Source organism: Microcaecilia unicolor, chromosome 6 (assembly GCF_901765095.1).
Source record: "Microcaecilia unicolor chromosome 6, aMicUni1.1, whole genome shotgun sequence".
Lineage (NCBI taxonomy): Eukaryota > Metazoa > Chordata > Amphibia > Gymnophiona > Siphonopidae > Microcaecilia > Microcaecilia unicolor.
The window spans coordinates 69826947-69843768 of NC_044036.1; the positions used below are offsets into that span (position 1 = coordinate 69826947).

The window sequence follows — 16822 nt, forward strand, 5'->3', positions numbered from 1 at the left end:
GTCTCACTTTGATCTTCCAATCCTCTAATTTCGGGGGGGGGGGGGTCTACTGATTTCCAGCAGCGCGCGAGGAGGCACTTAGCCGCTGCCAATCCCCACCGCATCAATTTACTTTCCTCCCACTCTTCTCGCTCATTATACATTCCTAATAAGCTTTGTCGCAGCCCACACACCAAGGATATTCCCATCGTGCGGGCCAGCGCTCTCATCACTGCCTCCCAAAACGGTACCACCCTCCCACATGTCCACCACACATGTAGAAATGTGCTTTTCTGGCTTTTGCATCTCCAACACACATCTGATGCTCCTGTGTACATCTTTTTTAGCCTCTCTGGGGTATAGTACCATCTTGTAAGAACCTTGTACGCGTTTTCCTGTATTAACGCACAGACCGAGGCTTTTTGTACTTCCCCACATATATTTTCCCATTCCCTCTCTGTAAATTGGTATTTCATATCCCTTTCCCAAGCTTCCTGAAATGGGTATTTTTTATCCTCAGCCCCTTGGAGAAATCTGTATATAACCGATATGGGTTTTGGGACTCTCCCCAGTAATATCCACAGATTCTCTAAACTTTCCTTATCCCTGGGATATCCCCTCTTCCACCCCTCTTTATCCATAAAATGTTTTAATTGCATATATGCAAATCTCTCTGCCTCTGAGATCCTATATCGGGCACTCACCTCTTCAAAACTCATTATTCCACTCCCATGCAGCACGTCCCTGAATTTCACCACTCCCTTCTGCTCCCATCTTGCAAATGCTGCATTTTCCCTGCCCGCCCCGAACTTGGGTTCCCACCTTATGGATGCCAAAGACGATACTCCTTCTGTCCACCCCCACCATTTCCTTATTTTCCCCCACAATTCTAATAAGTGCAATAGATATGGACTCTTATCCCCCTGCTGCCCTTTCCCTATAGAATCCGTCATCCACAGTAGTGATCTCAAGCTTCTTTGTGGCCAGTATGACTGTTCCACCTGTACCGCCGGTTTCTTTATCCCCCTTTCCCAATCTAAGATCATCCTCATTTGACCTCCCCAGTAATACCACTCCAGATTTGAGACCACTCTCCCTCCCCTCCCCACAAAATTCTTGCACTAGTCGCGGTTTCTTGTTTCCCCATATAAATTTCATTAAGGAGCTTTGTAGCCTCCTAAGAAATGGCTTCGGTACCGCTACAGGCTGTGCTTGAAATAAAAATATGCGCGGGAGCACATTCATTTTAATCACTGCCATTTTCCCACACCAGGAAAGCCATTTATTTTTCCATCTCAACAAATCATTTCTAATCTGCTCCTGCAAACAGTCATAATTAAGTTGAAATACTCTGTTTAAGTTCCCTGGTATCTGTATCCCCAAATACCTAAGTTTATGTGGCGTCCATTTAAATTCATACCTCTCCCTCACCATTGACTCTTCCTCTTTATGCAACGATATTCCCAAAATCTTGCTTTTTTCCGTGTTTATTTTCAACCCTGCATATCTACCATACTCTTCAAAGATCCCTTGAATCACCGATAGCTTCTCCCCGGGTCCTTCACATACAATAACATATCGTCTGCAAATAATGCTATACGGTGTTCTCTCTCCCCTCTCCTCATCCCTTTCAGCCCCGGATGCACTCGTATCTTTTCTGCTATCGGCTCTATGTATAAGGCAAACAAAAGTGGGCACAGCGGGCACCCTTGTCTAGTCCCCCTACTTACTGGGAAAAAGGCAGAATAACCCCCCATTGATATTCAAGCTGGCTCTCGGGCTCCTATATAAAGCTTCAATCCATAAACTAAAGTTTCCTCCCAGCCCCATCCTATCCAGCACCTCCCGCAAACCCCCCAGTTTACCTTATCAAACGTCTTTTCCGCGTCCATCGATAATATTGCCATTCCCCCTTCCGTTTTTTGAGCTTCCCATAACAAATGCAGCGTCCTCCTAATATTATCCCCCACTTGTCTCCCTGGGATAAATCCCGCTTGATCCATATGGATCAGTTTCGGTAACAGTCTATTTGCTAACACTTTAGCAATAATTTTAGCATCTACATTTATTAGGGAGATGGGTCTGTAGGACCCGCACCTAGTCTGATCTTTTCCCGGTTTGGGTATGACTACCACTCCCGCCTCCATCAAGGAACCTGGAAGCTCCTCGCCTTCCAGGACTCCATTTCCCACCCTCATTAGCATAGGGCTTACCAGGCTCTCAAAGTATTTATAAAACCAGGCCATATACCCATCTAGCCCCGGGGCCTTTCCATTGGGAAGGTTTTTAATAACCCTCTGTATTTCTCCTAGTCCTATAGGCTCCCCCATCCTCTTACTCTCCTCCCCGCTTAATTTACGCAGGGGGATCTGATTTAAGTACCGAGCTATATCCTCCCGCTGTTCCCCTTCCGGTGCTGTGTACAATTCCTTATAGTACTTTAAGAATTCTTCTTCAATGTCCTTATCGGTATACCGCCACCCTCCCTTCTCGTCTCTTATTTTCTGTATCGTTGACTTGCCCCTCCTAGCCCTCAAACATCTGGCCAGCATTGCACTTGATTTGTTAGCAAATTCAAAGTACTGCTGACGCGTGCGCATTCTCATATATTCAATCTCCTCCATCTGTGCCCGGTCCATCTCCCCCCTGGTCTTTTTAAGTTCAGCCAATACCCTTGCTGAGGGATTTCTCTGGTGGGTCTTTTCTAATTTATTCATTCTCCTTCTCATCAACATCATCGCCTGCCCCCTCTCTCTTTTCTTTCTCGCCCCCCGTTTGATCAGTACTCCCCTCACCACTGCCTTCATTGCATCCCACAAGGTCCCATCCCTCACTTCCCGTGTCATTGATATTCCTGCATAGTGGCCTGCACCTCCTCCCTCACCTGCTCCTCCCCCAAAAGAGATTTATTCAATTTCCAGATCGTGTTTCTCTTCCCGTAGCCCCATCCCTGCAAGCTAAGCCATACAGGCGCATGATCAGAAATGTGTATAGATTCTATTTCTGCCTCTGTTATCATCTGTACCCCGTTGCGGTGCACCCACAACCCGTCTATTCTCGTATAGGAGCTAGCTGCATGGGAGTAAAAGGTGTATCCCCGCTGCATGCCATGTATCAACCTCCAACTATCCACCAACTCCAACTGTCGCAAGAATCTCTGAAGTGCCTTTCTTCCCGAGCTTGACTGATATCCTCCACCCCCCGAGTGGTCCAACCGCACATCTGGGGCTATATTGAGATCCCCTCCTATTATCACCTGTCCCCTTATGAATCCTTGGATCTTGTCCCACAGATTCTGGAAAAACTCCCCATGTCCCGTGTTGGGGGCTTAGATGTTGATCAGAGTTATCTCCCTTCCCTGTATCCGGCCCCTTAAGGCCACACATCTCCCTGTTGTATCTTTAAATTCCTTTTCTATTATTATCCCGCTTGTCTGTCCTATCAATATGGCCACTCCCCCCACCCTCTTCCCCCCTGTAGCTTGGTGCGTCACTACCTCTTTATACCTTTTCCCTCTGAGCAGATAGCCATCCCTGGGTCTTAAGTGAGTCTCCTGTAGCATCACCACCTCCCATCGCAACCTGTTTAGTTTCTTCATTACCCTTGCTCTTTTCCCTGGGTTATTGTGCCCATTGACATTCCAGGATCCTAACCTTATTCCTTTCCCCATCCCCCTCCTCCCTCCAAAAATACCCCCCTTATTTCCCTGTCTTTCCCTCCCTCCCTCCCTCCCTTTCCTTTCTCCGGACCCTTGTTCGTCCGACAATTAGAAAGATCGCTCCGTTCTTACCCCCCGGGCCCCCATACCCCCACTCCTGTCTCTCCCACCCCCCTCTCTTTTACCTCAATGGATAAATGTCTCGCCTCCCCTCCCCCCCCAGAACTCCCCCCCCCCCCGGAATCATCTCACCCCCCAACTGTTTACCCCAAACATAGAACATATCATACATCTCCAGTCTATCTTCTCTCTTTTTCCCTTAGAGTTTCAGGAGGCGCTTTTGTCAGATTTCTTCCCTCTGTTGGTCGCCATCTGCCATGCCGAATCTGCTCTTGGCTCCTCATTCTCCGGCAGCTGTTTCTCCCGCGCTGGTAGTCCCTTACATCCCAGCATTCACAGCGTCTCCCATGCTTCTGTAGGTGTCTTCACCTTTCGTGACTTTCCCTCAACTGTAAGCCAAATTGCAAAGGGGAAGAGCCAGCGATATCTAATCCCATTAGTTCTCATGTAACTAGTCACTTCTCCCATTGCTCTTCGACGCTGCAGCGTTATTCCTGCCAAGTCCTGGTATATTCCTATTTTGTAATTTTTCCAGTGAATCACCTTCTGTTGCCTTGCCTTTGTCAAAATCCTTTCTTTAATAGGGAAATCCAAAAAACAGGCTATGATATCTCTCGGGGCTGTTCCTCTTTGAGAGCCCGCACTGCGGTGTACTCATTGCAAACTAATGGTCCTTTGCCCTGCTTCACCCTCTGGGTTTAAGACGTATTGACACAGTTCCTGGATCACCGCCTCGCAATTGCTGAAAATGTCCAGCTCTGGTATTCCTTTAAACCGCAAATTATTTTGGCGGGACCTATTTTCCAGGTCCTCCACCTGATCTTTTAACTGCTGGATCTCTATTGCTGATTTCTGGGACTCTACATGTTTCCTCCAAGCTTCAGCCTGTACTGTTTCCATCTTATCCTCTATTTCTTGCACCCGAATCCCCATGTCTTTAATCTCCATCCTGATCTCTCTGAGTGTTCCCTGGATGTCCTTTCGGTATCCTTTCCAGATCTGCCTTCAGCTCCTTGAACCATCCCACCACATCAGCTTTGCTGATTTCTTCAGTATTCTCCTCCGTCTCTCTATGGATGTCATCTTCGGAGTCCGAGGGGATCGTAACCATTTTGTCTGCGTCCTGTGCAGGTCCTGCCACCTCCTGCTTCGCCTTCCCCGCCTGGTCTGCTCCGTACCTGAATTTATCCAAACTCTTTTTCGGTGGCATTCTTTATATCTCTTTCAGCCAGGCGTATGTTATTAAAACAGTCTCTGTACTCCTGGTGGCTGTGCTCTTTGTGCTTCTTATCGCCCCTTGCGAGATAGGAACATATATCCACCTCCGGTGTCGCCTGGAATATTGTCCCCTCGGGTAATGGATGCTGATTCAGTTGTAGTGTTTGATGTTCTGTATTCTTCCCACCACACCAGCTCTCTGGAGCTGCTTAATATTCTCCTGTTACCTGCAATCCAAAGTTAGTATCTGCACTTAAAGCAGTAGCTCAACTTCTTCTTTGACCGGTGTGTGTGTGTGTGTGTGGCTCTTCCCCCGGCAGCTTTAATTCCACTTTTCACTTCAGTTCTCCTTCTCCCCCAGTGCCCTGTGGGTCAGAACAGCGTTCTCCCCCCTTCTCCAACTGCTCTCTTGCTCCACAGCTCGATCCCTTCTCCTCCTGTCTTCTGCAGGGTTCCCCTGCTGCTACTGTGGGCTTGCTCCACCACGACGGGGTGGGGGGTGGGGTAGCGTACTTGGGAATCTTGCTCCCTTTCTCTCCAGCCTTCACTGCTCCTGCCTCTGCTCTTTGCTTCACCCTACGTTAGGGCCACCGCAGGAGCTCGCTATTGCTGCTCTCCGCCTAACTCCTTCTCAGTGCTCTCTCCCTGTGCGGCTCGTCCCGGCAGCGGCCGCCATCTTGAAGCTCGCCACGATGCGGTCACTCTTTCCTCTCTCTCTGCTCCGTCGGAGTTTTTTAAAGATCTCTGCTCGCTGCCTCGCGTTCCCGCTGACTTTCGCCGATGTTGTTCTCTTCGGGAGGTGGTCCCGCTTCTGCGGACCTGGGGGCCTTACAGAGCTCGGCTCACGGCGACCATGTTGTTTTTCGGCTCCACCGGAAGTCGATTAGCTCCCCATTTCTACTACTTTTCCCATCCACACCTGCAGTTTCTGCTGAGAGCTTAGAAATATATTTCCAAATTCTAAACCTTATCCCACCTTGGTTACAGAATCATATTGTGATAGATACTTGATACACCATCTCAGAAAAGGTGGTGGAGATGACTACAGTACCCAGTGGTGTGCTGGTAAATTTTTAACAACAGGCTGTCTTCCCAGGGTACAGCCAGCCCTGCAATTTGGGGCGGCCTCCAGTGGAAGTCTTGCGAGGCTGCCACTGGAAGTCTCAGCAGTCATTTTTAAAGACAAATGTGGCAGCGAGAGGTTCAGCGCTGGCAATGGGCAGGAAAGACTGGGGATCTTTCCTGTCCCGAAGAATCCACTAGATCACCAGGGCGGCTGCCTTCAGGTATGTGTGATGGGACCCTGCGACTCAGGGGGAGGAGAGGCAAACCAGCTCGCCCTGTCTCAACAACCGGCTTGCAAAATGTCACAAAAACTAACCACAGGCTCTTGCGAGCCGGCTCCAGCATAGCACTGACTGTACCTGAATTGTAGAGCTTACTAACTGGTATGAACGGCAGAGTGGATAGCCCATATCGTGTATCTGTCATAATGTTCTACGTTTCTGAGCCCATTCATCATGACAGTAATAGTACCTGTATAGAAAAATGTACTTGTTAACCACTGTATGCTTATGTGAAGGTCTCTGCAGTATATCAGATGCGCTAAATAAATACAATTTTTGAACATAGTACCGATTAAAGCCTTCTCCAAAAAGATTTGAATCACAAGATGACCATCACATATAAATGACATGATTACATCAACTTTAATGAAAAAGGGATATTGGGTTTAGTAGTTGACTAAATATTTGAAAAGTTGTGAATAAAATATAATTCCTTTTTTGACTGCACGTGACAGAAACAGACCTACATCAACACAAGGTTAATATTTTTTCAAGTTAGGTTTACCATCAACTTGCAATTTAAACAAAACAGTAAAACAGACTAGACTTTCAAATGTTAGTTTGTCTACTTCAGTGCTGAAAAAGTACTCATTCAGGCTTTTGCGTTAACATCTTAAGTGGGACTACGTAACACAACAATTAAAATGTTTTAGAACTGCATTGGAATATATAGAATTCTCATATTAATAAATATACCTTTGCATAAATGAAAAGAAATAAGATGTACTTTCTTTAAATTCTTCAAATATCTGCCGCAAATGGGGTCTTTAGCAAAATGGTGGTCACCATCCACCATTTCCATTCTCTACTTATTTCCTGCACTTTCTATCCTTCTTCCATCCAAGGAAAGCATCTTTCTACTACTCTGTGGCTTTATTATTAATTCTTTAATTAAGCAAAGTGTGTTCTAAGATTTGCTGTTTAACTTATATCCCATTTCTTTTTCTATGAAACAATGATTGCACCTAATTATGTAGTCATTAATACCACAAGCCCAATGGTGGATCTGAATTGACAAGGATATATACACTAGAGAGCATTATGTAGAAATAAAACATCAGTTATTGCAGCTACTAAAATAAAACAATCATAGCCATGGAGAGAAATGAACAATCTTGAAGTACTCAAAATGAGAGCAATTTAAGAGCACTTTTTAAAGTAGAGAAACATCTTCCACCACTGTAAATTGCTTTCAAATTAAAGCAAACAAATTTAAGTGAACACTTACCTGACTGTATAGTGAAGTCCATTGCTTTTTGTGGTTGATATATTAATGAACAGTCTTCATTTATTGGAAGAACACATTTCTGAACAAACCTCTTCCTTGCAGTTTGATTATAAATCTTCTGAGGGGAAACATCTAGACTCCTTTCATCTCCAAATCTTTTATTTTTGAGAAGTTCAATCAGCGAAAGGGACTGATTTCTTTTTTCACCATGTAGTACTGCTTCATCACATTCATTTGATAAATTCAGCCCTTCTTCCTGAAACATTTGCACAGACACAGGTTCAGTCTTTAGGCCATTGTGGTGTGCTTCAAGAGGTATAGCATTTGCAGATAAGTTATCACTTGCTGCAAACTTCTGGGCTACGAAAGGTCTAGGAATAATGCGCTTTTTGTTCAATGTTTTTAGGATTATTTCATATTTTTCTTCATTCTGCAACATTTCATTCAGAACACAGATTGGAGACTTGTGAGCATCCCACTTTGTTTTACCAAGCCTTTTTAAGTGTCCTCGAACATGATTTGACAATCCAATTTTAGTATCAAACCAACCTCCACAGAGTTGACATGTATGTTCAGCAGCATTCTCCGATTTCTCTACAACTTGAACAAAAGGAAAGGTACAACAGTTTAAAAACATTCTGAGCTCTTCAAACACACAAAACAAAAGTATGGGTTAGTGGATAGCTAAAATCAACCAGAACGATTATGTAGAACCATGAAGAAAAACCTAGTATCATAGACAAGTTTTGCCAGAGACATCATTTATTTCACAAAAGAAGGGAAACTACCATAATATATAAATAACAAAACTATCAAACCAGTGGAATACTTACTATTCTACAATATGATAATCCAAATAGGGCTTAGGGCTAGATTCAGTAAATGGCACCTAAAAAATCGGTGCCAAGAAAAACCCGCTTCAGTGGTATTCTATAAGTTGCACCTAAAGTTTGGCACGGTTTACAGAATAATGTAAATTTAGGCGTGACCATTTGCACCAATGAAAATGTGGTGTAAATGCCTGTGCCTTAATTTACATGCAGAGCACCTTTATTCTGTAATTACGCATGTAACTCAAAATCACAACCCCATTCTGCCCCAAAGCACCCATGACCGTCCCCTTTCTGCACCCCCTTTTTCAGGCCAAGCATAAATTTTAGGCATTGATTCTGTGCATATCTTTATGCACATAACACCCAATTAAATCTAATCAGTGCCAATAAATGCTTGTTAAAAAGCCAATTGGCACTAATTGGCTTGTCATTCAATTAAATTGCATGCACAAATAGGAATCGTGCCTAAATGTGAAAAGTGCAATTTTGGGCAACCTTTATAGAACAGGGGGATAATGCTTAAAAAAATGAAACAGATTTTTCTAACAATCAGATTTTAAGTTATACTGGGATCAGTTTTCTAAGACCCACTAAGCAGATTAAGACAGCCAGTTATCTTTAAATGTATTTTCAGACAAACCCAACATGCTTGATTTTTAGCTGAAAACTCTCCTACATAGTAGTCAAAATCCGACCAGCTTTCTTTAACTTGGCTGGTTAGATCTAATAATAAACATTTAATTCCTCTTGAAAAAAACCATTAATAAAAAGCCAATGATCTCTCCTGGCACCAGATTTAAAGCATGAAAAGCTCCCCTCCCTTGCTTCCCTCATCTTATTTCAAAGATGAGGTGCCTTCCCTCTCTTCACTGACTGAAAATCCCCCAGTTCTCATACTTCATGTCAAAGTGCCTCCGATTGTAATACCTCAGAAATAGTCTATTGCTTTAAATGCCCCTGAAATCTTTTTCATATTAGACAGTCAAAAAGAAGAAAAATCCATAAAGCAGAACATCCGAGTAATTTATATCAGACTCGTGTGGAAGCTCCTCTAGTTCAACACCGGCAGGAAGCGAAACACAGGACAGAGGAATTACACTTTGTGATGTTGGTAAAGGTACACTTGGAAAGTGGAGGAGATGTCACTTAAATCCTTCTCAGGAAGGAGCAGTGGTTCATTTACTCCTGGCAAACAGTTGGACCAAAGGGACTTAAGAAGTGGAATGGGTTGGGTTATAATTGTAATTGTGTATCTGCCTGCACATTATGTCATATACACAAAGTCTTGAAGTGAAACTGAGGCTCGGCATATGAGACAGCCGAGACTGTCATGTAAATATGACAGAGTTGTTTTCTGACCTGTGAACACTTTAAATATGTAAAGTTTTTTGTTTTGCTACTTTTGCCTTAAAGCTTTTTGAAGGATAAATTATATTTTGTTTTGTGTAGTGTTGAATTGATTATAGAACCCCTGAAGAAGCCAATTTGGCAAAATTTGGATCCTTGTTGAGGTGAGTCAGGCACATTTCTATCATGCTGATTTTGGAACTATGTCTGCACCGCACTGTAGAGGGACCCTGGTTTTGTATATTTTCATTTTGGAGTATTTTCAACTAAAGAGAACTTCTGAAAAGGACTGGTTGGACCACTGTTGTGGACAGCTGTTTTTTTTTCCCATTATAAGTGCATGCTAACTGATTTTGAGCTAGTTCATACAGGGTCTTCCCAGAAGAAAACTTAAAATTGCAGAACTGTGTGGATGCATTTGTGCAATGTAGAAAACCAAGAGGTGCCTTCCTTTTGGACTTCCGAGCACAATAAAATTGTATTCTCTATTCATATACATTATAAACATTAGATTTTGTATCTCGCTCCATATATTTTATATATATATATATATAGATAGATAGATATATGAAAATTTGAAAATAATATTAAATATTGTTTGAAAATTGATCACATACCTGGAACTTGGGGTTATTTTGTTATTGAATAGCTACCTACATAAATAGCAGGTACAATCTGTGTACTCTTCCCAATTCAAATCTTCAAAGGAAAATTTAACATTTGAAAACTAAAGTCTGCAAATAAAGACACCCACAGACTTGAGGTGGACATTATACTATATTTATATCCCAACTTACCAATTCTAAAGGATTGACCAAAGTGGCTATACAATCTTTTCCTACAATCAGGGAAGAGACAAGCCTTAGTTGTCTTCTTTCTTGATGAAGAAGAATTCAGAACGCTTCTTAAATAAGGTATCCGTTACTTACCCCTAAGCTACCACAGGACTCCTTGGCCCTGGATACATATTCTCTTACTTCTCAGCCTGACCTCCTCCAGTAATACACCATGGAAACTATCGGCTGAAACACAAGTCAGAGTACAAGCTGATACTAAAGACACTGCTTGTGTGCATCAGCTGATCATTGTAAAGAGTGAAAGAAAAACAGAAGGGACCCTTAAAAAAAGGAGGCATCATAAGTACATAAGTACATAAGTAGTGCCTTACTGGGAAAGACCAAAGGTCCATCTAGCCCAGCATCCTGTCACCGACAGTGGCCAATCCAGGTCAAGGGCACCTGGCACGCTCCCCAAACGTAAAAACATTCCAGACAAGTTATACCTAAAAATGAGGAATTTTTCCAGTCCATTTAATAGCGGTCTATGGACTTGTCCTTTAGGAATCTATCTAACCCCTTTTTAAACTCCGTCAAGCTAACCGCCCGTACCACGTTCTCCGGCAATGATTCCAGAGTCTAATTACACGTTGGGTGAAGAAAAATTTTCTCCGATTCGTTTTAAATTTACCACACTGTAGCTTCAACTCATGCCCTCTAGTCCTAGTAGTTTTGGATAGCGTGAACAGTCGCTTCACATCCACCCGATCCATTCCACTCATTATTTTATACACTTCTATCATATCTCCCCTCAGCCGTCTCTTCTCCAAGCTGAAAAGCCCTAGCCTTCTCAGCCTCTCTTCATAGGAAAGTCGTCCCATCCCCACTATCATTTTCGTCGCCCTTCGCTGTACCTTTTCCAATTCTACTATATCTTTTTGAGATACGGAGACCAGTACTGAACACAATACTCCAGGTGCGGTCGCACCATGGAGCGATACAACGCATTATAACATCCGCACACCTGGACTCCATACCCTTCTTAATAACACCCAACATTCTATTCGCTTTCCTAGCCGCAGCAGCACACTGAGCAGAAGGTTTCAGCGTATCATCGACGACGACACCCAGATCCCTTTCTTGATCCGTAACTCCTAACGCGGAACCTTGCAAGACGTAGCTATAATTCGGGTTCCTCTTACCCACATGCATCACTTTGCACTTGTCAACATTGAACTTCATCTGCCACTTGCACGCCCATTCTCCCAGTCTCGCAAGGTCCTCCTGTAATCGTTCACATTCCTCCTGCGACTTGACGACCCTGAATAATTTTGTGTCATCGGCGAATTTAATTACCTCACTAGTTATTCCCATCTCTAGGTCATTTATAAATACATTAAAAAGCAACGGACCCAGCACAGACCCCTGCGGGACCCCACTAACTACCCTCCTCCACTGAGAATACTGGCCACGCAATCCTACTCTCTGCTTCCTATCTTTCAACCAGTTCTTAATCCATAATAATACCCTACCTCCGATTCCATGACTCTGCAATTTCTTCAGGAGTCTTTCGTGCGGCACTTTGTCAAACGCCTTCTGAAAATCCAGATATACAATATCAACCGGCTCCCCATTGTCCACAGGTTTGCTTACCCCCTCAAAAAAATGCATTAGATTGGTGAGGCAAGACTTCCCTTCACTAAATCCGTGCTGACTTTGTCTCATCAGTCCATGTTTTTGTATATGCTCTGCAATTTTATTCTTAATAATAGCCTCCACCATCTTGCCCGGCACCGACGTCAGACTCACCGGTCTATAATTTCCCGGATCTCCTCTGGAACCTTTCTTAAAAATCGGAGTAACATTGGCTACCCTTCATGAGAACTGTTCTTAAGATGACTGGTTATCATTCCACCTAGTCAGAAAGTAGCACTATATCCCACAAGTAAATCAGCTAACATCACATTGGCCAAATTCAAACTTTACTTTGCAACAAAACCATTCTATGACAGCCTCACATTTTCACACATGTGCATGGATCACACACACATCTCTACAGGGTGTGTGTGCCGGGTTGAACTAGAGCATGTGCTGCTGGGATCCTCATCCAATTCTGAATGGCCCCTGGGTTGAGGAGCGGGGAGTGTAGGTGTAGTTTGCAGAAAAGGGGAACCACCCATCCATGTGGGGGTCTATGTCCGGTTCCCCTGAACACTGGTACATTGGGGTTTAGCGGCAGGAGGAAACAAAATGTGTTTTTTGTTGCTGGCTGTGCACCCCAGGTGCTGGCTTCAAGACTCCAGCCCCACCTGCGTAGCATTTCAAGGGTGTTAGGACTCACTCCCCCCATTCCAGCTCTCTTCCCAATTTGGTTCCTACCCTGAATGAGGGCTGCTTGTGTGAGCCTGGGAGGGCAGTCCCCCTTTCCTCCCCCCCCCCCTCTAAAAAAACATGGGGGAGAATAAGGGTAAAGTAAGGGAGTGGGCTCGGAGAGGAGATACATAATCCACTTGGTCAGTATGACAGCAGCCATGTTGTGGTTGGCTGACCTTGTTTTTTGGGAGAACTGAACAGCATAGTATTTTTAGTGACTTTCTGGCCAGGGCTCATTGTTAAGCTCTGGAACTCATTGCCGGAGCATGTAACAGTGGTTAGTGTATTCAAAACATTTGGACAAGTTCCTGGAGGAAATGTCCATACTCTGCTATTGAGATAGACATGGGGAAGCCACTTCTTGCCCTGGGATTGGTAGCATGGAATGTTGCTACTAGTTGTGTTTCTGCCAGGTACTTGTGACCTGGATTGGCCACTGTTGAAAGCAGGATACTGGATTAGATAGACAACTGGTCTGAGCCAGTATGGCTATTCTTATGCTCTTATGTAGGAGGATCGCTCTTGCCTCAGCTGACCACTGGACCACCAGGGATGTAAAAGGTAGGCCTACTGCACGACAGGGTGAGGGAGAGACAGGGGATAAGCTGAGTGGATGAGACAAGGGGGAGATGGGGTCAAGCTGAGAGGATGAGAAAAGGGAGAGACAGGGGACAAGCTGCATTTGGATGAGAGGGAGAAATGGGGGGGGGGGGGGGGAGACAAGCTGCATGTGGATGAGAGGGAAAGAAAGGAGAGGAGATGGAGAGATGTCATACATGAAGGGAAGGGAAAAGGGAGAAATGCAGCACATAGAAGAGGAATGGACAGGAGAGGGGGGTCATGCTGCTCATGAATGGGAGAGAAAGGAAGGGAAAATTAGGTTCTTACCTTGATAATTTTTTGTCCTTTAGTCACAGCAGATGAATCCATTAACTGATGGGTTGTATCCGCCTACCAGAAGGTGGAGATAGAGAACACTGAAAGCACATGGTGTTCCAGGATGCCCAACTCCCTCTGCCTTCAGTATATGAAATTTCCCAAAGCAGAGTGAATAAAGGCAATATAACAAACGCCCCAGAACCGGGGCAATAACCAAAGGAGGGACGTATCAACCTCCTGCAATAAAAACAGCATGCAGAAACTCTGATAGCTTGTCTTCAAGTACTCCTGATGAGGCACAATGTCTGTATGCAACATCTGTACAAAAACTAAAGTCAGTCAGGAAGGGATCATGGATTCATCTGCTGTGGCTAAAGGAAAGAAAATTATCAAGGTAAGAACCTAATTTTCCCTTCCTTGTCATCAACAGCAGATGAATCCATTAACTGATGGGATGTACCAAAGCACTCCCTAAGCAGGGTACCCACTTGTGCTCCAAAATGCGCATCCTGCCGCGCTGCCACATCCAGCCTGTAATGCCGCACGAAAGAGAGCTGAGAAACCCAGGTAGCCACACGACAGATCTCCTGAACAGAAAAAACACCCATTTCAGCCCACGACGAGGACATTGCCCTCGTAGAGTGCGCTTTAAACGCTTCAGGCAGTGACTGCCCTGAAAGCAGGTAAGCTGAAAAAATGAGTTCCTTAAGCCATCGGGCTATAGTGGCCTTAGACGCCAGAAACCCCTGTCGGGGACCTGCCAACAGAACAAATAAATGATCAGAATTTCTAAACTCATTTGACATCTGCAGATACTGCCACAGAGCCCTGCGGACATCCAAAAGGCACAATTGCCCAAAGGAGTCCGGAAACTCCTCCTTAGACAAGGAAGGAAGAAAGATGGGCTGGTTGAGGTGAAAAGCTGAAACCACCTTAGACAGAAAAGAAGGCACCGTACGAACAGTTACCCCAGATTCCGAGAACTGCAGAAAAGGATCCCGACAGGAAAGAGCCTGAAGCTCAGACACTCTTCGAGCCGACGTCATTGCCACTAAAAAAAAAAAAACTGTCTTGAGAGTCACAACCTTCTCAGAAGCCCGTTTAAGAGGCTCAAATGGAGATCACTGGAGCGCCTTCAAAACAAGCCCCAGGTTCCAAGCCGGACAAGGTACCGCAAAAGGAGGACGGAGACGAAGCGCCCCTCTGAGAAAACGGAGAATATCCGGATGGGCAGCAAGGGACAATCCGGAGACTTTCCTCCGGAAGCAGGCCAACGCTGCCACTTGAACTCAAAGGGAATTGTAGGCCAAGCCCTTTTGTAGCCCATCCTGTAAAAAGTCCAGCAAGAGCGAGACTGTCGCTAGAGTCGGCAAAATAGACTTTGGCGTACACCATGCCTCAAAAGTGCGCCAGATCCGCGCATAAGTCGTAAAGGTAGACTGCGTGCGAGCCTGCAAGAGCGTGGCAATAACCTTATTAGAACAGCCCTTGTCCCTCAATTGCGCCCTCTCAAGAGCCAGGCCGCAAGACCAAAGCGGCAAGGATCTTCCATAGTCACCGGACCCTGAACTAACAGGTTCAGAACCAGAGTTAAAGGAAGAGGCGCATCCACCAGCATCCACCGGAGATCCGCGTACCAAGGACGCCTTGGTCAATCCGGGGTGATGAGAATCCGAAGAACTCGCCCTATCAAGGGCCAAGGAGGGAACACATACAGGAGGCCCGAGGGCCAAGGTTGAGCCAGAGCATCCAACCCTGCCGAGCGAGGATCTCTCCTTCTGCTGAAAAAGCGAGGGACTTTGGCGTTTACGCTTGACACCATGAGATCCAAGCCTGGAGTCCCCCAATTGGCACAAATCTGAAGAAAAACTTCGTCTGCCAGTTCCCATTCCGCCGGGTCAATTTGATGTCTGCTGAGGAAATCGGCTTGCACATTGCTCTGACCGGCTATGTGAGCCGCGGACAGCAGCTCTAGGTGGCGCTCGGCCTAGTCGCAGATGTGAGACGCCTCCGCAGCCAAAGCCCTGCACAGAGTGCCGCCCTGGCGATTGATGTAGGCCACTGCTGTCGTGTTGTCTGACAGAACTCGGACAGGAAGACCCTTCAGCGTCCTGTGGAAGGCCAGAAGAGCCTGAAATATCGCTCTCAGTTCCAAGCGATTGATGGACCATCCCGCTTCCGCGGTGGACAACAGACCCTGAGCATAGCATCCCCGACAATGAGCTCCCCAGCCTGAAAGGCTGGCATCCGTTATCACCAGACACCAAAAAGGAAGAGCCAGTGGCATCCCCTGCTGCAGCCTGCTGTCGGAAAGCCACCAATCCATACTGCGCTGGGTCGCAGGAAGCCACCGTAGTCTGCGTTGGTATTCCTGGGAAATCGGATACCATTGCTGAAGCAGAGCAAGCTGCAGCGGTCTCATGTGAGCTCTCGCCAAGGGAACCACCTCTATGGTGGCTGTCATCGATCCCTGGAGCTGAACAAAGTCCCAAGCTCGAGGGCGAGGCATCTGAGGGAGCAGGCAGACCTGATTCTGAAGCTTGAGCCGCCTGCTGTTGGGAAGAAAAACAAACCCCGAAGCCATGTCGAACCGGACCCCCAAATACTCGAAAGACTGAGAGGGGGGACAGGTGACTTTTGGGCATATTGACTACCCAGCCCAGAGTGAAGAACTGTAACAACTCTGGCTGTGGCAAGTCGACTCTCATCTGCCGAATCCGCTCTGATGAGCTAGTCGTCGAGATAAGGGAGAACTCTGATACCCTCTCGCCTGAGAAAGGAAGCCACTATCACCATGATCTTGGAAAAAATCCGAGGGGCAGTCACCAGGCCGAAAGGCAAGGCGTGAAACTGAAAATGTTGGCTGAATACCGTAAACCGGAGAAACCGCTGATGCGGCAGCCAGATGAGAATATGCAAGTACGCTGCCTTGAGGTCCAGAGACGTAAGAAACTCTCCTGGCTGTACCGCCGCAATGACGGAGCGCAGGATTTCCATGCGGAACTGTCACACTCCTAAGGCCTCGTTGACTCTGCGTAAGTCGAGGATAGGTCTGAACAACCCGC

The 16822-nt window shown here is 45.7% G+C and overlaps 1 protein-coding gene and 1 long non-coding RNA gene across 9 annotated transcripts in view; one reads left to right on the top strand and one right to left on the bottom strand.

Annotated features, from left to right (window-relative positions):
* ZNF644 (zinc finger protein 644) overlaps positions 1-16822 on the bottom strand; it is a 292172-nt gene that overhangs the window by 49556 nt on the left and 225794 nt on the right. For all 8 annotated transcript variants that reach the window (XM_030205642.1, XM_030205644.1, XM_030205650.1 and 5 more), the window contains one exon: positions 7550-8149. In XM_030205642.1, coding sequence (XP_030061502.1) covers positions 7550-8149 — 600 coding nt within the window. The remainder of the gene's footprint in view (positions 1-7549; positions 8150-16822) is intronic.
* LOC115471810 lies at positions 1915-15992 on the top strand. The gene is made up of 3 exons (XR_003942422.1): positions 1915-2002; positions 11321-11322; positions 15981-15992. It is a non-coding gene; the product is annotated as an uncharacterized LOC115471810 (long non-coding RNA).